The sequence below is a fragment of the Salvelinus fontinalis genome, chromosome 30, assembly GCF_029448725.1.
Source record: "Salvelinus fontinalis isolate EN_2023a chromosome 30, ASM2944872v1, whole genome shotgun sequence".
In the NCBI taxonomy this organism is placed as follows: domain Eukaryota; kingdom Metazoa; phylum Chordata; class Actinopteri; order Salmoniformes; family Salmonidae; genus Salvelinus; species Salvelinus fontinalis.
The window spans coordinates 21,068,151-21,094,634 of NC_074694.1; the positions used below are offsets into that span (position 1 = coordinate 21,068,151).

Consider the following 26,484-nt stretch of genomic DNA (forward strand, 5'->3'; position numbering starts at 1 on the left):
CTGTACAGCACTTCGAGATATTATCTGATGTACGAAGGGCTATATAAAATAAAATTGATTGATTGATTGATGCGGTTTCATAGACTGTAACAAGGAGCTGGGAGCTCACTTGATGTGTTGAGAGTAGAGCTACCACAACTAGGACGTAAACAAACACACACAAACATAGAGGGGTACACACACATACACACACACACACTCCCACCACCACTACCACCACACAAGCCCACAGAACTGTCCCTGCTCCAGGTAGATTTGCTTTCAGTGAACAACACAATCCAGACCCTGGCTTGTTTTTCTCTCTTTTTCCCCTCTCTCCTGTTACAGAGAGAGGCTTTTAATGATGTGTAAATGTCACTGGGGGACAGAAGCCATCCCACTGGAGGGCCTCATTACAGGGGCAATGTGGGACACCTGGTCCCCTGTCATCACAGACGCCCTGCGCTCCTCTTATCTCCCCCGTCACAGGTCAGCCCTAATGGGATTGAAGACATCTTAATACCGTCCCAGGTCCACAGAGCCTCACTAATGTAATAAGGCCTGTTTTGAATTATAGTCATAACTCACACATGCATCTGAAATGTAATTTGGCTGAGAGAGAGAGAGGGGCCTAGTGCGGTTTAGATGTGATGTGAGGGTGTTGTGTGTGAGGTGGGCTGGGGTGGGCTGGGGGCTGGGGGCTGATCTCTGTGTTAGAGAAGCTGGTGGACGTCAACATGGATTGGGTTTCATCTCTGGGCTGGTAAAATCAATACATATACATAAACAGAGAAGAAGGGCTAGGGATAGAAATCTACAGGGATTTGAATACGGCCTGTTACAGTATCACAAACATTTAAAAACGTTTGTGTTACGTTTAAGGCAACAATCTAAAAACGATGAAGTGGATTAATGGTTTTAATAAAATGCAGAGAAAGGGAGCTCAGTACCAGTCTCCTATAGACTGAGTGTGGTGCTGCTCTGACACTGTTACTGTAAAGCCTTGTGTCTTGTTCCCTCCTACACCAGTGACACCGGAGAGCTTGGGAACCAGGCCGCAGCGGCTAAGACTGGACCATCCACCCAGTTCTCTAAGAACCAGTTCTGCTAGATTTTCTCTCTCTCTCTCTCTCTCTCTCTCTCTCTCTCTCTCTCTCTCTCTCTCTCTCTCTCTCTCTCTCTCTCTCTCTCTCTCTCTCTCTCTCTCTCTCTCTCGTCTCTCTCTCTCTCTCTCTCTCTCCTCTCTCTCTCTCTCTCTCTCTCTCTCTCTCTCCTCTCTCTCTCTCTCTCTCCTCTCTCTCTCTCTCTCTCATCTCTCTCTCTCTCTCTCCTCTCTCTCTCTCTCTCTCTCTCTCCTCTCTCTCTCTCTCTCTCTCTCTCTCTCTCTCTCTCTCTCTCTCTCTCTCTCTCTCTCTCTCTCTTCTCTCTCTCTCTCTCTCTCTCTCTCTCTCTCTCTCTCTCTCTCTCTCTCTCTCTCGCTCTCTCTCTCTCTCTCTCTCTCTCTCTCTCTCTCTCTCTCTCTCTCTCTCTCCTTTTTAGCAGGCTCACATGTTGTGCCTATTAGAGTCCCTATGTAGGAGTAATTCATTAAGTACGGGCCTAGGGCTAAGAGACTGCTTTTTCACAACAGAACTGGGGGGATAGTGTGCGTGTGTGTGTGCGCGCGCGCGTGCCTGCGAGCGCAATTGCAGACGTGTACGCATGTGTTAATATGTGTGTGAGTGTGTAAAAGTGTGTGTAGCTAGCTGAGGTTCATACATAGCTTTACAAGGGAGAGAAGAGGAGATTTAAGGTCATCAACACGTGGATGAGACATTTCCCCCCACTTCAAAATCATTCTATATGTTGTCATCCCTGAGTTAAGGAGTCAGCATGCTCTTTGTCATCCCTGAGTTAAGGAGTCAGCATGCTCTTTGTCATCCCTGAGTTAAGGAGTCAGCATGCTTCAGTTCGGCTGGCGGCTAGCCGAAGTGGGCTAGGCCAACTGAACGGGTGTGCTCGCATACTCCCTTATTAAAAGACCTTTGCTTGAAAAACAAGAAAAAAGCACAATAGTACTGTTTGTCCATTTTGAGAAGTCAGAGCCAGTATACACTTCTTCAAAATAGTCCGAATTAATCTAAGATAACTGTCATTAATGTTGTATTATTTTTGCTGAGGAGATCTTAGTGGCGCAATTTTACATCTAACAATAAAAAAAATTGCAAGAAAACGAGTCGTCACTCATTGAATGGCGACAAAGATTTGATTGAAGAATCCCTACAGTTGACCAATCACGGATGAAGGGGCGTATACTTTGGCTCCAGAACTTTGGCTGGCCTTGAAAAAAATATGGTGTGCCCAACGGCCGAAAAAACCCTTGCCGAAGTCCAAAACGTCACAGAATGTCATGATAATATATGCACAAACTCTTCCAAAATGTTTCAGCTGGGAAGCATGCGGATGCCTTTTCAGTGTAGTCAGTTTTAGTGTGGACACTCACGGTTCTGGTGGCTCTTGGTGACACTGTCAGAGTCCAAGGCGTGGTAGAACTCATAGACAGAGCGGCCCAGCAGATCTTCAGGACTGTAGCCCATCAGCTCAGTGACTCTGCAACATACAGAAATAAAAACACACTGTTCTGTCTCGCTTTTTCCTCTATTTGTCTCTCTCTCTGTCTCTTGCACACATTCACGCACACACAGTGTTGGAGAAACTACTAAGAAAATATAGTTTACCAAGCTACCAATTACTTCACAACGGAAGAAGTTTAGCTACAGTAAAGCTACCCTTAAGAAAAATATAGTTTAACATAACTGAAGTTACTTTGAAAAGTAGTTAACTACATCACAACTACTTAGTGATAAATTATCATATCTTCTATCTGAAATGTCATAGACAAAAAATTGCAAGAACAGATTACTCTGGAGTCAGATGTTAACAGAATGTGTAATTTAGCCTATTAAACACAAGAAGTATGTTTGAAGTGAAAATTAGGTAGATCTGATGCCAAAAAAGAAAGAAAATGATTGGCTACTTCACCCATATTTTATTTTATTTTTGCAAATAAAGTAGTGTGTATTTACAGTAATTGAATTTAGTTCAACCATTCGTCAAGCTACTGCAAAATGTAGTTAAATTACTCACGCACATATACATCACTGGAGGTTGGTGGCACCTTAAATGGGGAGGACGGACTCGTGGTAAGAGCTGGAGCGGAATAGTGGAATGGTCTTAAATACATAAAACACATGGTTTGATGCCATTCCATACACGTAGCTCCAGCCATTATTATGAGCCGTCCTCCCCCCAGCAGCCTCCACTGATATACATTCATGCTACACACACATCACGACTGCTGCTACTACACTTGTACTATTGCTAAATAGTGCACTAATTAAACACTTTCTCTCCAATTTCCCCCTTCCCCGACACACGTATAAATATTGAACTTCTCACCCTCAAACACATTGAGAGCATCTTGTGCAATTCATGAACCCCGGATGAAAATATATATTTAGTTAAGTCCCGAAAGAGCATGGCATATTTCAGCTCTTACAGGCCTTTTGTCAGCAGATAAGACCTTGATTTTGTGAAATAGGAGAGACACCTTCTCTCCCTCTCCAGGCAGATCTCTAGTGGAAAAACTCTCTTTCATTCACAACTGAACTCTCACCTCTGACATAAAGTCCATCTACTCTCTCGTGATCTGATTTGTTAAGCGCTAATTGTTTTACCCATAATCCTTTTAGTTTGAGCTGTCTGGACCAAACGTGATGTTCTGTTCGAGCCAAACTGTCTCAATCTCTTTTTCTCACTCTCTATTTTCCATGTTCTACTGTCTAACGCTTTCTCTCCGTCTCTCCTCTACCACAGCAGGAGAAAGAATGGTAAGTGGGGAATGGTCAATGGGCATGGGAATCCTAGATCTTTATGGTCCATTGATCGCTGTGGGGCTGGGGACGTTCCATTCCATTCATATTTTGGGAAATGGAGTAAAAGCATTGGAAACTCTGATATCGGATTCCAAAAGCTCGATTGTGGAGGTTATAGGTCATCGCCTTGGTGGTTACACCAAACTTCAGTATTTCCCTGTACTGTAGGAGAACTGTACCTCCTTGTCTAATCTAGTGGTTTTGAGTCACTGCACTCAGGTCACTAATCTACAAGGTCCTGTAGCTCAGTTGGTAGAACAAGGCGCTTGCAACATCAGGATAGTAGGTTAGATTCCCGGGACCACCCGTATGTAAAATGTATGCACATATGAATGTAAATTGCTTTGGATAAAAGCGTCTGCTAAATGGCATATATTACAATGCTTGTGGGGATTATTTGTGAACAACTACTCTGAGTGTACAAAACATTAGGAACACCTGCTCTTTCCATGACATAGACTGACCAGGTGAATCCAGGTGAAAGCTATGATCCCTTATTGATGTCACTTGTTAAATCCACTTCAAATCAGTGTAGATGAAGGGGAGGAGACAGGTTAAAGAAGGATTTTTAAGCCTTGAGACATTCAGACATTCAATTTGAAACAACTATGGGAAGCATTGGAGTCAACATGGGCCAGCATCCCTGTGGAATGCTTTCGAGACCTTGTAGAGTTCATGCCCTGACGAATCGAGGCTGTTCTGATGGCAAAAGGGGGTGCAACTCAATATTAGGAAGGTGTTCCTAATGTTTTGTACACTCAGTGTGTTAGACAAAGGCCCTCTCTTAGTGGTCCTGGGCTCTTGTCCTGTTGTTATGTAACCCCTGACAGCTGCACCCGGAGGGTTTGTGATGGAGGGAGGTGGGGGGGGATCTTTGAAGGCCTCTCTATTCTAAACCCATTTCACTAATCACTTCCTGTGGATGAGTTGCAACCAGAGGGGCGTCAGTCAGCTAGCTATCCAGCCAACCAACCAGTCAGCCAGACAGCCAGTTCGCCAGACAGCTAGCCAACCATGAGCACAGATAAGTCCTCCCTCACTGCATCATACCCACACATAGGTTGTGTTGTTTATGCGATTAAGTGATTTGTGTTTTTACCTCTGAGGGATGTGGGTTTAGGTGTTAAGTACAATAGCGAGCTCTGAACTCTCCCAATGATGCCTGCATAATCTTCAGAAAGATGAAGGGGGATTGGTTTGTATTTTTATAGTTCAGCTGGTGGACCTCAATCAGGTACTTATTATAAAATCAGAGAAATGTCTTAAAAAGGTAAAACAACGATGCAGACCCTGGATTAATACGTAGTTTCCATGTTGAAATAGCCACAATAATGATGATTGGAAGCTTATGTGCCAAGTCACCTCAATCATGAAACTTTTCTCTTCGCCTTGCAGGTGCAACGGGTCAAAATATTCTGACCCAAGCAAGAAGGAAAGTTTTGAATGTTGAAGTTTAAATCAACATTACATAAACATTTCTGAGTTCTTTCTCTTATTTTCAGCCTTTCTCCTCTCCTAGGGGGCCGTCCTAAAGCAATCCGTGGCGTGCCAGGTGGGAGCACTGACCAGGACCACTAATGAGCATAATGACGTGTGCCAGGCATCATGGGCCCTCACCTCATTTGCGTAATTGGAGACGATTTGTGCAACGATTAAGTTTAACAAAATGCTACAAAAGTAAAACGGGCCTCTTGTTCGCAGGAAGGTACCCGCTGTTCTCAAAAGGAACCTTTTGTCTTTGCATGACTGCTTGATCAGATTACAGAAAAACCTGACCGGTGTGGTTTCAAGCAGCGAGGAGGATGGAATGTTTTTCTCTGCCGGTGAGACCAGTTTTGGCTCAAAGATGGCTGCTGTGTCCGTGATGCAGTTGGCCCAGAGGGAACAGCAGACACTCCTAACAGGGACATCAATCATAACGGAAACATGACGGTAAGACCTGGACTTGTCACTAGTGTCACAGTTGTCACGGTGACATGGTGCCATGGTTGTCGGGGTGATAGGCGCATAGGGCTCTCTTTGTGTGAAACGCCCTGAGAACATGTTGTGGGTAACTTCTGGAGCTCATTGAAGATGCCGTGCGAAAGGCGTGTTTACATGTCGTTCTTAATGGTTTTTCCTATCTGGTTCTGCCAAATCAAACTCCTTCAGTCAGTATATCATTACCCCCAGCCTGTTTGCATGCTTGTGTGTGTTTGTGTATTTTTGCATAATTTGTCGTTCAGTGACAGCACTTGATTTGGAGTTTTACCAGTCACTGCAGCTGCTGCTTCTCTTGCCCAGGATGTGGATGTGTGAGTTGTACTCTATGTATGAGAATGAAATGGGTACATACTTTATGTATGAGTATGTATTTTAGTCTGTGACTACGCATATATAGAGAGTGAGTGTATGCCTGTGTGTGAGTATGTGATATGGTTTGTGTGTGTGTTCCCTGTTGCTATAGTACTGTAAGTGAACTTTGTGTCCCTGCTGGGAGTGTGTGTGAGTGTGTGTATCTGACAGTGTGTGAGTGTGTGTGAGTGTGTTTTTTCTGACAGTGTGTGAGTGTGTGTGAGTGTATGTATCTGACAGTGTGTGAGTGTGTGTATCTGACAGTGTGTGAGTGTGTGTGTGTATCTGACCGTGTGTGTTACCTGTCGTCGCAGTAGGTGAACTTCATGTCCATGCTGTGGCGGCTCAGGAAGGTCTTGCTGTCCAGGGGCGTGTCGATGTTGGAGGGGTGGGGGATGGGCTCACACATCATCACCAGGCAGGTGAGAGGAGGCTCCTTGAACCCACACAGCCCATGAGGGGCGCAGCTGTTGTACACCTTCAGGTGGCCAGTGCAGTGCAGAACCTAGGAAAGAGTGGACACACATATATCAATAATGTTCTATATAAAAACGATTAGATGCAACGTCTGATGTCACACCTCAGGATATAATCTCATTGATTCAGTACGGTCCTATTCTAAATAAACAACACTAAAAATGATTGAACATAAAAAATAAACAACATGTGTTGTTCATGAGTAGTGATGGCAGTGATCTTGTATCTTCTGTTAGTTCCATGCACTCACCTTCCAGCTGGCTGATTTGAGGTTGACAGTGCGTCCTCGGTTTGTCACTGTGCACTTCATCCTCATGAAGAAGTCTCTCTCAGTGCTCAAGGCTTTCCCCTTCTTCCCAGTGCCTGTGAACAAACATACACAGATCATTATTGAGGGTTAGCGTTCAAGAATGTAACATTTTCACCTTCATTTTCCAATCACATGCTTGTGAGATTAAAGTTTGTGTGAGGTCAAGGTTTCGGTTTCTTTACACTCCTCTCTATACCACCAATGTGAACACAAGCACACACACAAAGGACTCTGCCCTGTGTTTCTGTAGTAATCCCTTGCATACCGGGATCAGCAACTCAGTCCAAAACGTCTGATCATAAAAGCTGTTAGTGGTGACAGCATCACTACATTGTAGCACATTCACCACAGAGTGGCTGCAGCCAAGCTGTTAAACCACAAAGTCAGAGTTCAGCTCTGGGTGGCGTTCTTCAGACACTGGCCGCTAGCCGTGGTGCAAGGCAGAGACTTGTGGGTACAGCTGATAAGGACTGTTAAAGGGGTGCGCCATGGGGGGGGTGGCGCCAGGGAAAGGCCTGGCATGGATTGTGTGTGGACACAACAGCAGCGCACGCTCGTCCACCAACCTTTCCACCCTCCTCTGACCCCCCATAGCCCCTCCTCTATCAACAGTCCCAGGAAGGGGCCCTAGGAGTCAGCCTACTAGGCCCCTGGTCTGATCACCATGGTGTGGCCCACCCCGGAGCGAGAGAAATGGATTCAATAACAAAAAAAACAGAACAGCAGAACACAGGGAGATTAGAGGAGAACTGGGGAGAGAGACGCAGGGAAAGAGACAGTGTGTCCAGAATATTATTTCTACCATCATTACAGTATTTTCTCTTGGCATGGCACACAAGACATGGCCGAGATAGTTGTCATTTTAGTGTTATTACGTAATTATAGAAGTTTATTGTCCAACAGCAAGTGTTCATATGGTAGTGGAGTAGTGTTCATATGGTAGTGGAGTAGTGTTTATAGGGTAGTGGAGTAGTGTTCATATGGTAGTGGAGTAGTGTTTATAGGGTAGTGGACTAGTGTTCATATGGTAGTGGAGTAGTGTTCATATGGTAGTGGAGTAGTGTTCATATGGTAGTGGAGTAGTGTTCATATGGTAGTGGAGTAGTGTTCATATGGTAGTGGAGTAGTGTTCATATGGTAGTGGAGTAGTGTTTATAGGGTAGTGGAGTAGTGTTCATATGGTAGTGGAGTAGTGTTTATAGGGTAGTGGAGTAGTGTTCATATGGTAGTGGAGTAGTGTTTATAGGGTAGTGGAGTAGTGTTCATATGGTAGTGGAGTAGTGTTTATAGGGTAGTGGAGTAGTGTTCATATGGTAGTGGAGTAGTGTTTATAGGGTAGTGGAGTAGTGTTCATATGGTAGTGGAGTAGTGTTTATAGGGTAGTGGAGTAGTGTTCATATGGTAGTGGAGTAGTGTTTATAGGGTAGTGGAGTAGTGTTTATAGGGTAGTGGAGTAGTGTTTATAGCCTGGAACATGAAGTTATTTTAACTATTCATTGTGTGTGCAATTTTACAACTTCTGATTAACACAATAGGCTAAGGCTGCTATAGAGAACACAGTGTGTGTGTGTGTGTGTGTGTGTGTGTGTGTGTGTGTGTGTGTGTGTGTGTGTGTGTGTGTGTGTGTGTGTGTGTGTGTGTGTGTGTGTGTGTGTGTGTGTGTGTGTGTGTGTGTGTGCGTGTGAGTATGGCATTCCATCCTGCCTACATCAGAGCCACTGTGCTCCGCTCCTCTCTCCTTCCTCTCCTCTCGTATCAGTCCAAGTCCCTTGTCCCAGCACACATTCACCATGCACACACATACTTCTCTATCTCTCTGTTGGCGAGCTATAGATTCCACTCTACACTATGTGGTATCTGCATGTTTAGGTATGTGCACGTGTTAATTAAACGACAGTTACGACACACTCTTTCACATGAACAGTGAGAACACGTACCATTTTTCAGACTCAGGTTCTCGCGAATCTCGTCGTGGTCGCAGGGGTGGGTGAAGTCAAAGATGCTTTGTCCAGTCAACTCTACCTGTAGAGACACACATATGGTGTCATGTCAGCAAGGACACAGACAGTGACAGCCATTTGTTACATTGCCAAAGAGACTAGTAACACCTACATTCAGCATTCAGTCACTGTAAAGAGGTTATGAAGACTTTGGCTCTCTGAGAGCATTGGTTATAAGAGACATTAGCTGAAAGAAATATAGGAGATGAAACTGATAGTGTGAAAAGTGGTAGAGGGCCTTCTGTCCTACATAGCTAGGTAGTGCCAAACAAGCCTCTGACAGGGCTGACATTTCACACGGCTATGAGAGACATCACCAGTTACAGCCCATCTCTGTGTCTGCCTTCCTGTCTGTCTGCCTTCCTGTCTGCCTTTCTGCTTGTCTGTCTGTCTATGTTTTTCTGCCTGCCTGCCTGTCTGTCTTTCTGCCTTCCTGTATGTCTTTATGCCTTCCTGTCTGTCTTTCTGTCTTTCTGCCTGCCTGTCTGTCTGTCTCCAGGGAGAGAGTACTGGATGTATTGTACATAACAAACAACCTGATTATGTTGGTTCAATCATGTAATGTTTCTGCTCACCTGTGTTAAGCCCATGAACTTGTTGATGTTTTCTGAGAGGAAGATCATGTCGCCGTCTGATGTAACCACGGTGACAAACCCCTCCAGTGACTTCAAATACATACTGTCCGTCTGTCTGTCCTCCTCTGTCTCTGCACCGTTGGAGCAGCCTTTGGGAAAACACACACGTTAGATGTGCAACATTATATAACTGTGTGGGTGTGTTTGTGTGTGTACGTGTGTGTGTGTGTTCGGCACAAGTGTGTCTCATTGTGAATGACGACAGCTAGTCTTACTGAGGTCCGACACATAACAAAAAATACATACAGACAAAAGACTTTACACTTTACACTGAACAAAAATATAAAATGCAACATGTAAAGTGTTGGTCCCATGTTTAATGAGCTGAAATAAAATATCCCAGAAATGTTCCATATGCACAAAAACCTTATTTCTCTCAAATGTTGGGCACAAATGTGTTTACATCCCTGTTAGTGAGCATTTCTCCTTTGCCAAGATAATCCATCCACCTGACACGTGTGGCATATCAAGAAGCTGATCAAACAGATTGATCATTACACAGGTGCACCTTGTGCTGGGGACAATAAAATGTGCAGTTGTGTCACACAACAAAATGCCAAAGATGTCTCAAGTTTTGAGGGCGCGTGCTATTGTCATGCTGACTGCAGGAATGTCCACCTGATCTGTTTCCAGATAATTGAATGTTAATTTATCTACCATAAGCCGCCTCCAACATCGTTTTAGAGAATTTGGCAATACGTCTAATCGGCCTCATAACCGCAGAGCATGTGTATGGCGTCATGTGGGCGAGCGGTTTGCTGATGTCAACGTTGTGAACAGAGTGCCTAATGGTGGGGGTGGGGTTATGGTATGGTCAGGCATAAGCTACAGACAACAAACACAATTGCATTTAAATCGATGGCAATTTAAATGCACAGAAATACCTTGATGAGATTCTGAGTTACATTGTGATGCCCATTTCTTTTAAGGTATCTGTGACAAACAGATGCTTATCTGTATTCCCAGTCATGTGAAATCCTTAGATTAGGGCCTAATGAATTTATTTCAATTGACTGATTTCCTCATATGAACTGTAACTCAGTAAAATCTTAGAAATTGTTGCATGTTGCGTTTATATTTTTGTTCAGTATATATACATTTAAAAACGTTGACATGTGTGTGTGTGTGTGTGTGTGTGTGTGTGTGTGTGTGTGTGTGTGTGTGTGTGTGTGTGTGTGTGTGTGTGTGTGTGTGTGTGTGTGTGTGTGTGTGTGTGTGTGTGTATTTATCAGTTACACATACATGTCAGTACATACACACAAAAAGTAGGTCACATGGAGGAGAGGCGTTGTGCCGTGAGGTGTTGCTTTATCTGTTTTTTGAAACCAGGTTTGCTGTTTATTTGCGCAATAGGAGATGGAAGGGAATTCCATGCAATCAAGGCTCTGCATAATACTGTATGCTTTCTTGAATTTGTTCTGGACCTGTTTGTGTGTGTGTGTGTGTGTGTGTGTGTGTGTGTGTGTGTGTGTGTGTGCGTGTGTGCGTGTGCGTGTGCGTGTGCGTGTGCGTGCGCGTGCGCGTGCGTGTGCGTGTGTGTGTGTGTGTCAAGCTTGTTTTCCTTCTTGAAGCCCTGGCCCATGTCCAAAACAAACCAGAACAACTTCATCCTGCATCTCTGAACACTCCCAAATCCCCTGACCTTCCCTTGGTCGCTTCCCTCACACACACACGCAGACACGCAAACACACACACAGACACACACACACTTGAGAAAGGCTGTTGCTTTAACAGTGTCCGTCTTAAGGCACACACTAATGAGTTAGCCTTAACCTTGAGACAAACATTCTCAGCACACTGAAAGTCACTGTGTAACGTACAATACATACTGCACAGTATTTGTATGTTTTTAAAAAGTTGACTGAACACATTCTCAATTACAGCAACGACCTGGGGAGTAGTTACAGGGGAGAGGAGGGGGGTTGAATGAGCCAATTGGAATCTCAGTATCCAAGATGTTGTAGCTAAATCTAATGAAAGCTACACAACCCCAAAAACTTCTCTGCAGTCTTCACCACGTTACTTGAAGTCAAGTGAGAAAATGTAGATAAAGTTAATCTGGCATGGGCTCAAAAGGGAGGCAGCAGAGCAACTACAGAGTCCCAGTGAACAAAATGTGGCTCCATGCTGGGGGTCGGAAGCCTGTGATTCCTCCAGTGTGCTTCCCTTAGATAAGAGCTGTTCTCAAGGCCTACGGGGGGCCGAGAAGGCCTGGGCCTGGATTTGGGATTTTGGCCCAGCCCAGAGAATGTAGCCCCAGGGGAGCAACGACTTTCTCATGGGTCTTCGGCTGATGGGAGATTCAACTCTATAGGACCACCTTTTAGCCTGAACACTTGATTTTTGCATCTGTAGTTTTCTTCTCTACAATTTTGAGTAGAATGTTTGGGATTGTAATAACTGCCATTTGAGCTGAGACATGGTTAAATGAGGTAATAGGTACAGTATGTTAACATCAAACTACTACAGGACTACAAAAGCTTCAACAAAAGCATAGATTATAAAACAGGTTACAGGAAGCCATGTCTTGCATCATTTCCTGTAGTGTCTGTACTGTATCCTACTGATCTGAACTCAGAGGACTTTCCTGTTGAATGCTACATTTTACCCCATCTCAGCAACACTACAGCTCAGTGCAAATGCAACAATCTCAACATAGTTGCTTCTACACCTGCATTCTAGCTGTTTGGGGGTTTAGGCTGGGTCTCTGTACAGCACTTTGAGATATTAGCTGATGTACGAAGGGCTATATAAAATAAACTTGATTGATTGATTGATAGTTTAAAACGCGGCCTGGTGCTGTTCTCAGATGGAAATAAAGATAGTTTAAAATGCGGCCTGATGCTGTTCTCAGATGGAAATAAAGATAGTTTAAAACGCGGCCTGATACTGTTCTCAGATGGAAATAAAGATAGTTTAAAATGCGGCCTGATACTGTTCTCAGATGGAAATAAAGATAGTTTAAAATGCGGCCTGGTGCTGTTCTCAGATGGAAATAAAGATAGTTTAAAACGCGGCCTGATGCTGTTCTCAGATGGAAATAAAGATAGTTTAAAATGCGGCCTGATACTGTTCTCAGATGGAAATAAAGATAGTTTAAAATGCGGCCTGATGCTGTTCTCAGATGGAAATAAAGATAGTTTAAAATGCGGCCTGATGCTGTTCTCAGATGGAAATAAAGATAGTTTAAAACGCGGCCTGGTGCTGTTCTCAGATGGAAATAAAGATAGTTTAAAACGCTGCCTGATGCTGTTCTCAGATGGAAATAAACATAGTTTAAAACGCGGCCTGATGCTGTTCTCAGATGGAAATAAACATAGTTTAAAACGCGGCCTGATGCTGTTCTCAGATGGAAATAAAGATAGTTTAAAACGCGGCCTGATGCTGTTCTCAGATGGAAATAAACATATTTCGTATTCTGAGTAAGAATAATAAGGCTGGTAGTTTTAGAGGAAAAGTTTAATGCACATCAAAATCAAGCTTGTCAGCAACCATAAGATTCATTGAAACTTTATCCCTGTGAATAGCTGTTATTGACTCAATCAGTCAATCATTCATTCATTTACATTTACATTTAAGTCATTTAGCAGACGCTCTTATCCAGAGCGACTTACAAATTGGTGCATTCACCTTATGATATCTGTGTGTGTGTGTGATATCCATTCAGTGTGGTATCCATTCAGTGTCATAGTGGCTGAGGGGCCAGTGTATCAGTGTCCCAGAACCACATGGGCTGCTCTTATACACTGAGTATACAAAACATAACATAGACTGACCAGGTGAATCCAGGTGAAAGCTATGATCCCTTAGTGATGTCACTTGTTAAATCCACTTCAATCAGTGTAGATGAAGGGGTGGAGACAGGTTGTAGGATTTTAAAAGCCTTGAGACAATTGAGACATGGATTGTGTCCTGTATGTGTGCCATTCAGAGGGTGAATGGGCAAAACAAAAGATTTGAGTGCCTTTGAATGGGGTATGATAGTATGTGCCAGGTGCACCGCTTTATGTCAAGAACTGCAACGCTGCTGGGTTTTTCACGCTCAACAGTTTCCCATGTGTATCAAGAATGGTCCAATACCCAAAGGATATCCAGCCAACTTGACATAAGTCAATATGGGCCAGTATCCCTGTGGAACGCTTTCGACACCTTGTAGAGTCCATGCCCTGACGAATTGAGGCTGTTCTGAGGGCAAAAGGGTGTGTGTGTGTGTGTGTGTGTGTGTGTGTGTGTGTGTGTGTGTGTGTGTGTGTGTGTGTGTGTGTGTGTGTGTGTGTGTGTGTGTGTGTGTGTGTGTGTGTGTGTGTGTGTGTGTTGCATAGCGCCAAGGCAGGTCTGTGTTATGGCTGAGTTGAGAGAAGGAGCGCCAGTCTCACGGTGGCAGAGCCGGGCCTTCCTCTGAGTGCCTTCCAATCACATTCTCCATCCCACTCCAATCAGAAGCACAGCCGTGCAGATAAGACAATCGTCTGTACCATCTCCCCTCTACAGAGCAGCGATTCTGTCCCTCGCCATCCCCTATTGTCCCTCACTGCAAAACTCCAGCCTATTCTGAACCTATACATCCCATCTCCTTTGCTCAATATCCCTCACCTTCTCACTGAACCACCTCTAGGCAGAACACTGAAATAAGTTAAATCTAAGCAAGCCTAAATATCTTATGTTGAGTGATAATTCACTTAAAATGCTTCTTCTTTTTTTACCAGGCTAAATTAGCTAACGCGATTGCCAGATAATGTTGCTTATTTTAACCTTTAAAAAAAGTCTTAATTCAAGTTGTTTATCTTATTTCAAGATATTTTACCTTAATTGTCTTGTAAGATATTTAGGCTTACATAGATTTCACTTGTTGCAGTGAAGTTGCACTGCTTGACCAGGGGAGATGGCAAAGAGAGGCAGGAGATGACCAGGGTGCCATGGAAAGGACCAGAAACTATTGTAAATAATATAGATACATTTTGCATCTGGAGTTGCTTCAGTAGTGTTTTCATGCGATGAAGTCTGATGTCTCCTTATTCCAAAACTCAGACATTGTGGAATGCCAGAACAATAAAGAGGTTCCTTTGTCTGTCTTCCGGAGATTCTAATTTTATAAAAGCACGGGAAGGAGGACAAGTGTAATGACCTCCCCCACCCTCCCTCCCAATGCACACACATCCGCCCTGGATCCAAGAAACTTCCAGAGACATGCTTCCCAGATTCTTCTTTCCTCCATGTCTGTCCCCTCTCACCAAGGTTTTACATCGTCTGTCCCAGTGCTGTTTCCTTTGTTTACTTCACTGTCACAATTATAGTAGAGGAGGAGGCAGATCAGTGATTCATAATCTTCATCCCATATATCAGTGACCTACTGGGACATTGATGTCCTTATAGTAACCAAGTGCAGCAATAATTATCTTGCTATGACTAGATAACAACACACACACCAGGGATTATGGATTTGATAGTCTTGACAGACAGGTGACATAAGTATATCTTTATAAAACATATGTATTTAGTAATAAGTATAAGCTTTATCAGGAGAAGAGTAATGAAGGCATGTGTGTGTGTGTGTGTGTGTGTGTGTGTGTGTGTGTGTGTGTGTGTGTGTGTGTGTGTGTGTGTGTGTGTGTGTGTGTGTGTGTGTGTGTGTGTGTGTGTGTGTGTGTCTGACTAAGTGTGTATGTGTGTCTTTGTACGTGTGTGTGTTTGTGTGTGTATGTGTGCATGATATAGCGTTGACCTGGGCCGACGACCTTGCGGGTGCGCAGGAAGCTGATGGCCAGTCTCATGATGGAGGCTTTGTCCAAGTGGGAGCTGACGCTGTGTGGGAGGGGCAGCTGATGGGCCAGCTCGTAAAACCCCTCTGTCTCCTTACTTCGACGACAGCGTGCCGCGTCACGAGACTTCTCCTTCCGCCGCTCCGAACTGCTCCTTGACAGGAAGAGAAGTCAGGTCAGGTGGGGATGTCAAGGGTCAAATGATCTATAGGCTACTGGTAGAATGTTCCACTCAATTTCCATTTAAATTCTAGTCAATTCAGAAGGTAAACCAAATTCCAATTCCAAATGTTCCTCATTGAAAATCATTGAAGTGGATTTGAATTTGAATTTCAGTGTACTTCCTGAATTGACTGGAATTTAAATGGAATTGACCTCAAACTTGAACCCAACTCTTAAATAATGTATTGTTTCTTTGTGTTCTTTCTCTCAGGACCAGCACCAATCCCCTGCATTGTATACGGTGAGAGGACACAAACTGGCAAACACGTATAGGATATACTCATTGTGCTCAGCAACAAAAGAGACCCAAATCTCAAGAGAGTTCGTGGCTCAACTTCTTTGAAAGATAAATAGAACCACGCAGAGAATAATTAAGCATGCAACTTTTCCATGTCTTAATATAGCCCTCTAGTCGTCTGTTGTCAATCCTGTCCCTCAGTTCTGTACACAATCTCTGGTGGTTCTCACCATAGAGGTCTAGATAGATACAGTGGGTATAGAAAGTCACCACCCCTTTTCAAAATGTTCACCTTTTGTTGCCTTACAGCCTACAATGAAAACACATACAATTATTTACACACAGTAACCCACAAAATCCAAGTGAGAGTACATTTTTTAAAGAACAGTAAATAAAAGTAAAACAGTAAAATAACCTATTTGGATAAGTGAGTTTGGGGACTTGGTAACAATGGTAACAGACTGCAGATGCGATCATTGGTAATATTGATACTTAACTGTTACTCACAATGCTGTGAGACAGAGAGAGAGACAGAGATAGAGAGAGAGAGAGAGAGAGAGAGAGAGAGAAACAGAGAGACACAGAGAGAGATAGAGAGACACACAGAGAGAGAGAGAGACAGAGAGAGAGAGAGACAGAGAGACACAGAGAGAGAGAGAGAGAGAGAGAGAGAGAGAGAGAGATGGAGAGTAAAAAAGCTTGCTAAAGACGCACCCAATCACTGAACCCACGTCCTCTGTCTCCGAAAGCAGGTCAGTACCCAAGCCTTGTCACCACAAGCTTCTTAGCTTCTCAAACACACACGTACACACACACACACACTTTTTTACTTATCGCGACAACAGATTATTAAAGCCATTGTGATAACCATAACCACACACAAAGGGCTCTGAATAAAAGATCTTCCAACATCCCAACAAGACATAACTCTCTTCACACACACTCAGACAGGTGGGGTTGAAATATTTCTGAGAGGTTTTGGGGAAGCGGAGCAGAGAGCACAGACAGGTTCTTTAGCATTCAATCATATGATAGGATTAGTGGTGTCTTACACCTAAATAGAGCTTAGACGGAGTCCCACTCTCAGAGCGGGGGTGGGTAGTGAGAGTGCACAGAAAACTAAGAGTGCGACGGGAGTCCTGTGGTAGACCCACACAAAGACATACAGATTTGCAAAAACCGAGAGACACAGACAAAACATTTTTTGTGCTATAGGCTTTGCCTACATCCACAAATTCCAACACAAAAACAGCTTAGGGATGGGGCTGGAGAAATGGAACCACTCTCAAATTCATAGACGCGGCTATGGATGTAGCAAACACAAACATACAGAGTTAATATATCCCCATTCCAGTGAGCACAACACAGGCCCAGTCCCAAGAAAATAATTACTGATATAATAGTACTGGAATGTATTTCCTCCATTTTTATAAATTGCTATAAACTCTAACCCCTGACATCTGATCTCTTCTGAATTCACAATGAATCCAAAACTATGTCAGAACCACATATTACAATAGTAGAGTGTATTAAAGCAAATCAAAAATAATATGGTGTTTCTGTGTCAAACAGTTTTGTTATATATCACTCTTCTGTGATGTATATAAAGTGTAATATTGGAATTCAAACTCAATGTAATACATTTCAACTCTATGTATGTGAGGTGTATACTTTAGTTTCAAAGTAGATTTGTTTAAGACGACCAATATACACTCTGTGTGACCCTGATTTAGCCCACTGCAGTAAAAGGTTCTGTGTGACCCTGATTTAGCCCGCTGCAGTAAAATGTTCTGTGTGACCCTGATTTAGCCCACTGCAGTAAAAGGTTCTGTGTGACCCTGATTTAGCCCACTGCAGTAAAAGGTTCTGTGTGACCCTGATTTAGCCCGCTGCAGTAAAATGTTCTATGTGACCCTGATTTAGCCCACTGCAGTAAAAGGTTCTGTGTGACCCTGATTTAGCCCTCTGCAGTAAAAGGTTCTGTGTGACCCTGATTTAGCCCTCTGCAGTAAAAGGTTCTGTGTGACCCTGATTTAGCCCACTGCAGTAAAAGGTTCTGTGTGACCCTGATTTAGCCCTCTGCAGTAAAAGGTTCTGTGTGACCCTGATTTAGCCCGCTGCAGTAAAAGGTTCTGTGTGACCCTGATTTAGCCCACTGCAGTAAAAGGTTCTGTGTGACCCTGATTTAGCCCACTGCAGTAAAAGGTTCTGTGTGACCCTGATTTAGTCCACTGCAGTAAAAGGTTCTGTGTGACCCTGATTTAGCCCGCTGCAGTAAAAGGTTAAACAAGAAAAAAGGGTTGAGTCTGACAAAGGGAGAGGAGAGGCTGCCAAAAAAGCTACAATTACACTAAACCACAAAAGGTTGAGGTAAAATGGGGTGGTTATACAAGATAGGGTGAAAGAACGGCAGGTTGAAGAAAGTGTAAAAGACTTGTAAGTGATGGTAATAGTGTGTAATGAGTTTTGTTTCCTTGGTGTGTTGTCTGCCCAGGGATGCGGTTTGCTGGCGGTTTTACTGGGGCATGGCACGTGGCACAAGGAGGGTGAACTCTGTGTGCCCTGAGCCCTGGCACACCACAGCTACTGTAGTCACATGCCACACACAGTAAAAGATGGTGTATGTTCAGGGGTTTGACTTTTTGTGACTCTTAAAAGCCGCAAGATAAGAGTACGAATAAACTGCCAAGACAAGCAATGAATAAAATAGCAAACTAGTTGAAAACTAAACAAAGCAACAGAATCCTTTACTTTGATATCAAGTTTTCTTTGCTTCAAATCAGTTCACTCAGTGTATTATATATTTCGTTTTCACTGAGAGATTTATTTGGGTCTTGGCAAAGGTTCCCAAAATATTATATCTGACGGGACTTGTCAGGAACTCACTCGATAAGTGGCAAGACTGATCTGAGGTGGACTTGGACTGAGAGTGGTGGCACCAATTTGTTGTTGTCCAGACCCTGTTCTGTTTCCTCCCTCAGTTTTGGATAAACACCGGACTGTGGTGTTCTGAGGAGTTGGTGCTTTGGGTCTGCGCCAGGGTAAGAAGCTCAGACGTTCAAGTCGTTCCCCACAATAGGGTCCCATATTTGCCAACATTAACAGAAACAACACCCCACCGCCTCCTTCCTCCCTCTCTTGTTCTATTTGTACCAGAGAATAAATCGACATTAAGCTGGTTTCCACAGAGACCGCCTTGGACGGAGCGGTGTAACAGAGGCCATGTTCTAAAAACGGGAGACATTTTCCTTTCCTGTGTTGTATCCCATCGGCCAAAGGAAGATGGAGGAGCAGACTTCCCTCAGGCTCTGGAGGGATTCTGCAATAGCATACTGTTATCTTGCTTCATCTTGCTACACACCATGTCCTACTATCTGTCATTTTAGCCCTCAAACAGACAAGGAATTGATTTTTGCAAAGTCATCCTTGTCTTATCTATGGTTGGGAGCAAGAGTGATCAGTTAGGAATCTTGCCATGGCCATGCACTCTGACCTCTTGTGGACAATAATACATAATCCGGGGCATTTAACTGGAGGCAATGGAGATGTGTAGTTCAGTGGAGGCTGCTGAGGGAAGGACGGTTCATAACAATGGTTGGAATGAAGCTAATGGAATTGCATCAAACACATAGAAACCGTGTGCTTGATACCATTCCAGCCGCCTGTCTTCCCCAATTAAGGTGCCGCCAACCTCCTGTGGTTGTGAAGAGCTACTGTGGGTCAATATCTTATCGAGGTGTTTTTACACTGACCCTTGTCACGTTAAACTATCCCAGAGGTCTGACCTCATTAACCCTGGTCATGTGATTTAGCCACTCCTCACTGTCTGGCTAGTATCTGCGTGTGTGTGAGTGTGTGCGCGTGCGCCGCTAGTGGTGCCACTGTTTGATAGTCTGCCCTATTGTACTGCTCAGTCCCAGTGGAAGATCCAGGATATGAAACAATGGAGTCCCAGCACTGTTTGGGCACTGAGCCTCCCAGTGTACTCAGCGACCCCTCTCACAGGAGACAGTAGCCAATACAGATCCATCCGCCGAAGAGTTCAAACAGTCTAAACATCAATCATCAGACGACCCTTTAATCCAGCTACATATCCAACAGCTCATGAAGTCTACAGGTTGACCCCAAGTTGGTCAATACGTCAACCCAGTTCACAGTGAGCCCGGCTTCAACCCTGACATCCAGGGGTGAGCCAACTGGCCATTACTTACAATCCCCAAGGGTCTATCAGGTCTTCAACAGGCTTGTGTTTCATTCTAGCTGTCAAGTGGCATAATTAACTACTGTCAAAAGTGAGGCACAGCCACTCTGAAGGCTTGTTTAATGGTTATTTGGTCAAAAAGAAAAAGGGAGCGTTTTGACAGAGTGATCATCAGGATTCAACGATCTGGCCACATAGCCTAGAGGTCATCTACTACGAAGCTGCCATGCTGCTAGAGGTGGCTGTTGTGGACAAGAGAGAATGAGAAAGAACAGAGGGAACGATAGAGAGAATTTTTGCACAAAGAGAAAAGATGAGAGAGAAAGAGAGAATGACAGAATTTCAGCATTAACAGAAGAAGAAAACATGTAGATGAAGAGAGAGATTCAACAAGCCTGTTCAGGTTGAAACATGGAAACCGCTTACTGAGGTTTCCTCATTCTTTGTCTCCTGAAATCCATCTGTATATCAAAGTTATCTACAAAACAGATCAGAAGCCCGGGGACTAGGCAGAGATTACAGGGCCTTAAAATGTATTTCTTTTGAGGTACCATGTCAACACAGACCCCTATCACTGAACCACACATCTCTCTCATCTCCTTGAGAAGCATTGGAAAAACCTAATGTTTTCTTTTTACATTCAAGGTCAGAACAGGCTAGTGGAAACATCTTAGATTTGCCAGCATGTAAACACAATTCAAGTGTAGCACTAAATGGGCATAGCGTAGCTGATATACAGTGCATTCGGAAAGTATTCGGATCCCATAATGACAAAGCGAAAACAGGTTATTATAAATGTTTGCTAATGTATTAAAAATCTAAAACAGAAATACCTTATTTACCAAAGTATTCAGGCACTTTGCAATGAGACTCGAAATTGAGCTCAAGTGCATCCTGTTTTCATTTACCATCCTTGAGATGTTTCTACAACTTGATTGGAGTCCACCTGTGGTAAATTCAATTGATTGGACATGATTTGGAAAAGCACACACCTGTCTATATAAGGTCCCACAGTTGACAGTGCATGTCAGAGCAAAAACCAAGCCATGAGGTCGAAGGAATTGTCCATAGAGCTCCGAGACAGGATTGTGTCGAGGCACAGATCTGGGGAAGCATCATTGAAGGTCCTCAAGAACTATCATTCTTAAATGGAAGAAGTTTGGAACCACCAAGACTCTTCCTAAAGCTGACTGCCGGGCGACACTGAGCAATAGGGGGAGAAGGGCCTTGTCAGGGAGGTGACCAAGAACTCGATGGTCACTCTGACAGAGCTCCAGAGGTCGTCTGTGGAGATGAGAGAACCTCCCAGAAGGACAACTATCTCTGCAGTACTCCACCAATAAGGCCTTTATGGTAGAGCGGCCAGACGGAAGCCACTCTTCAGTAAAAGGCACATGACAGCCTGCTTGAAGTTTGCCAAAAGGCACCTAAAGGACTCTCCGACCATGAGAAACAAGATTTTCTGGTCTGATGAAACCAAGATTGAACTGGTTGGCCTGAATGCCAAGCATCACGTCTGGAGGAAACCAGGTACCATCCTTACGGTGAAGCATGGTGGTGGCAGCATCATGCTGTGTGGATGTTTTTCAGTGGCAGGGACTGGGAGACTAGTAAGGATCAAGGGAAAGAGGAACGGAGCAAAGTACAGAGAGATCTTCGTTGAAAACCTGCTCCAGAGCACTCAGGACCGCAGACTGGGGCAAAGGTTCCTCTTCCAAAAGGACAACGACCTGAAAATAGCTGTGCAGCGATGCTCCCCATCCAACCTGACATAGCTTGAGAGGATCTGCAGAGAAGAATGGGGGAAACTCCCCAAATACAGGTGTGCCAAACTTGTAGCATCATACCCAAGAAGTCTTGAGGCTGTAATCGCTGCCAAAGGTGCTTCAAAAAAGTACTGAGTAAAGCTACACACTAGAACTAGCTAATACCATTCCATTTATTCTGCTCCAGCCATTACCACAAGCCCGTTCTCCCCAATTAAGGTACCACCAACCTCCTGTGGTCACAATACACACATAACACAGCAGTCAATCAATCTAGTCTTATGACCTTACACTAACTAACATCCAAGTAAAACATTGTGAAACAAATAGACTGACAGATCCCACTTTGAATGCACATTTAAATGCAAACTCTCAATCCTTGCACATGACACACACACACACACACCAACAAACAAACAAACAAACGTCAGGCTTTTGACTCAGCAGTCCAGCTGCAGTCAGGTGTTCTCGCTGCGACCAACAACAGCGTCACAGAATACCTTGTGACATCTTGAAAGGGCGGCGAACATCCCTAAAATAATCTGTGTGCCTCTGCTGCCATCCCAGTCCTGTACTGGCTGGAATCCTCCTGGATCAAGACCCCTGTCCTTGACCAGGGCCACACGCATGCAGGCGCACACACAAAATATCTCTTTCTAGGACTAAACTAGCACCCCTTGTACCTTGATGTCTACACAAACAATTTCATCATTCAATTCAAATGTGTTGATACACTTGTCCATTTCAGAATGTTCAGTGCACAGACCATATTAAATGTCATGATCATTAAATGGATACAGTTTTCTTTGGGGGAGAAAGTGTTAGAGGGATTTAATCTTATTTTAACTGCTCTCAGTATCACTTGACGTTTCATGAGAAACCTACCTTATCTTGCTTAACAAGTTTCAAGTTTTAATGTCACATTTAAAAAAAAATGTAATCAGGCAAGACAGTTAACAACAAATTCTTATTTACAATAATGGCCTTCCACAGCCAAACCCTCCTCTTACCCGGACGACACTGGGCCAATGGCACGCTATCCTATGGTACTCCTGATCATGATACAGCCCAGGATTGAACAGATGTCTGTAGTAACGCCTCTAGCACTGCAATGCAGTGCCTTAGACCACTGCGCCACTGAGTCCCACATGCACAAGTACAGTGAAATGCCTTTCTTGCAAGCTCAAAACCCAACAACGCAATAATCAATAACAATGTATTACTAGGAAAAAAACACACAAGAAATAAGAATAAGAATTATGAAATACACAATAAAGTAAGTAAGCATACTATATACAGGAAATATTTTAAAAGCCGGTTCCAATACTATATTTAAGTGTGCAGGGATACTGGAGTGATAGAGGTAGATATGTTTAGGGGTAAGGTGACTAGGCAACAGAATATAAGATAGAGTAGCAGCAGCTTGTATGTGAGTGGGTGTGTGCATGTGGAGTCAGTATTAATGTATGTGCATATTATATGTGAGTGAGCAAATTATGGAGTGAGTGTTTGTGTGTGTGTGTTGGAGTGACAGTGTGTGTGAGTGTGTAGGGCCCTGTGAGTGTGCATAGAGAAAGTGAACAAACTGAACTAAATGTTCAATAGAGATACAAGGTAAACTCAGTCCGTGTAGCTATTTTGTTAGCTATTTATAGGTTTATTGCTTGGGGATAGAAGCTGTCAGACTTGATGCACCGGTAAAACTTGCCGTGCGGCAGCAGAGACAATAGTCTATGGTTTGGGTGGTTATGGTCTTTGATGATTTTCCGGACCTTCTATTTCTTTTTAACAGGCTTACAAAGACACATGACTGTTCAACAAGATTGTGAGAAGTCTGTACAGGAAAACACGTATACATATACCGTATCTTAATTTGACCATCCTGTTGTAGGAATTGTCCTGCACAGCAGGAAATGCAAACTTGTAGTTTGTTCAAGGTTTAAAAATGCTTTTAAAGTTTGTAATCTACACTTTAAATTGTCAGACTGGATTCCCCCCCCCCCCCAAAAAAATCTATCAAATCCTACAAAAAAAATTCCTTTAATTATAATACACATAATAACTCACATTTCCTGGTGCTGCAGGATTATTTTCCTGCTGTTGCAAACTGGCTCAAATTAAGATCCTACATCTGTAGGAAAACAGTGGGCTTTTAAGCTCTGCCAGATCATGATGTAACACTACAATGACAGAGTGCCTTTGATATTGTCTGTTTCATTTACACATATTCACCGCTAGCTTACGCATTTGACCTGATTTAGCACCTGGCTGAGAGATGCAGGGCCGCTACACTTTCTCCATTCCAACACATTCCTGTAATGTGAGTCAGTATGAATATATATGCAGTTCAGAACTTGTGGATCTCCGTACAGCCCATCTAGTCAGCCATTGTTTCTCTATTCACTGTAGCTGCTAGCGTGTGTCTGTGTCGTAAACCTGCGCATTAATTATAGGAAGCTGGTAAAAACAGAACGATGGCGTGACCCTTCTATAGACTGTATAGACATGGGACCAAGAACTGTCCCTTTAGCTTTTCAATGTGAGACGAGGACAGGGGGTACTGAGCCAGTAGAGGAGAAAGCATTAGCGTCGTTCCACCTAAAAAATCACAAGAAAAGGATTGACACACTCTCAGATTTTCTGAAATCCTTTCTGTAGTTAGAAACAGATAAGATTAGCATTCCTGGAATATTATTTTGTTGAAATATAATTTGAACTCTAAGAAATTGAGCTACTTATTGCACCCAAATTGGCTATTTTAATATATAGGATTCATATAATATCCAATAAATATAGTACCTAACATCCGATTTGGGCAAAACTCATGTCTGGGAGACTGGGAGACATGAGGAATCCAAAGAGATGGTCAAAAACCACCCACGAACCCCCACCCCCCACCAAATGCCAATCCCACCAGACTTATTCTAAAATTGATCAGGAAAACAATTAATTTAATCAATCTACACACAATACCCAATAATGACAAAGCGAAAACAGGTTTTTAGAAATGTTTGCAAATTTATTACAAAATAACAATAAAATATCTAATTTACATAAGTATTCAGACCCTTTGCTATGAGACTCTAAATTGAGCTCAGGTGCATCCTGTTTATATTGATCATCCTTGAGATCTTTCTACAACTTGATTGGAGTCCACCTGTTGTAAATTCAATGGATTGGACATGATTTGGAAAGGCACACACCTGTCTACAGTTGGAAGTTTACATACACCTTAGCCAAGTACATTTAAACTCAGTTTTTCACAATTCCTGACATTTAATCCTTGTAAAAATTCCCTGTCTTAAGTCAGTTAGGATCACCACTTTATTTTAAGAATGTGAAATGTCAGAATAATAGTAGATAGAATGATTTATTTCAGCTTTTATTTCTTTCATCACATTCCCAGTGGGTCAGAAGTTTACATACACTCAATTAGTATTTGGTAGCATTGCCTTTAAATTGTTTAACTTGGGTCCAACATTTTGGGTAGCCTTCCACAAGATTCCCACAATAAGTTGGGTGAATTTTGGCCCATTGCTCCTGACAGAGCTGGTGTAACTGAATCAGGTTTGTAGGCCTCCTTGCTCGCACACGCTTTTTCAGTTCTGCCCACAAATGTTCTATGGGATTGAAGTCAGGGCTTTGTAGTGGCCACTCCAATACCTTGACTTTGTTGTACATAAACCATTTTGCCACAACTTTGGAAGTATGCTTGGGGTCATTGTCCGTTTGGAAGACCCATTAGCAACCAAGCTTTAATTTCCTGACTGATGTCTTGAGATGTTGCTTTAATATATCCACATAATTTCCCTTGCCATCTATTTTATGAAGTGCACCAGTCCATCCTACAGCAGAGCACCCCTACAACATGATGCTGTCACCCCCGTGCTTCATGGTTGGGATGGTGTTCTTTGGCTTGCAAGCGTCCCCCTTTTTTCCCCAAACACAACGATGGTCATAATGGCCAAACAGTTCCATTCGTGTTTCCTCAGACCAGAGGACATTTCTCCAAAAAGTATGATCTTTGTCCCCATGTGCAGTTGCAAACCGTAGTCTGGCGTTTTTAATGTCGGTTTTGGAGCAGTGGCTTCTTCCTTGCTGAGCGGCCTTTCAGGTTATGTCGATAAAGGACTCGTTTCACTGTGGATATAGATACTTTATACCTGTTTCCTCCAGCATCTTCACGGCAGGGTAGCCTAGTGGTTAGAGCGTTGGACTAGTAACCGAAAGATTGCAAGTTCAAATCCTCAAGCTGACAAGGTACAAATCTGTCATTCTGCCCCTGAACAAGTTCCTGTTCCTAGGCCTTCATTGAAAATAAGATTTTGTTCTTAACTGACTTCCTTAGTTAAATAAAAAAATATATAGTCCTTTGCTGTTGTTCTGGGACTGATTTCCCTTCTTCATCTCTAGCTGTGTGGTGGCTGTGTGGTCCCATGGTGTTTATACTTGCGTACTATTGTTTGTACAGGTGAATGTGGTACCTTCAGCCGTTTGGAAATTGCTCCCAAGGATGAACCAGACTTGTGGAGGTGTACAATTTTCTTTCTGAGGTCTTGGCTGATTTCTTTTGATTTTCCCATGATGTCAAGCAAAGAGGCACTGAGTTTGAAGGTAGGCCTTGAAATACATCCACATCCACCTCCAAT

At 43.4% G+C, this 26,484-nt stretch overlaps 1 protein-coding gene across 2 annotated transcripts in view; it reads right to left on the reverse strand.

The window, feature by feature from the left end:
- epas1b (endothelial PAS domain protein 1b) overlaps nt 1-26,484 on the reverse strand; it is a 59,575-nt gene that overhangs the window by 11,022 nt on the left and 22,069 nt on the right. Inside the window, exons 2-7 of one of the 2 annotated variants that reach the window (XM_055890002.1) lie at nt 15,372-15,556; nt 9,590-9,738; nt 8,952-9,036; nt 6,955-7,067; nt 6,530-6,732; nt 2,462-2,568 (exon numbers count right to left, since the gene is read on the reverse strand). In XM_055890002.1, coding sequence (XP_055745977.1) covers nt 2,462-2,568; nt 6,530-6,732; nt 6,955-7,067; nt 8,952-9,036; nt 9,590-9,738; nt 15,372-15,556 — 842 coding nt within the window. Of the gene's footprint in view, nt 1-2,461; nt 2,569-6,529; nt 6,733-6,954; nt 7,068-8,951; nt 9,037-9,589; nt 9,739-15,371; nt 15,563-26,484 lie in introns of both variants that reach the window. The other variant, XM_055890001.1, reaches the window with a different exon arrangement.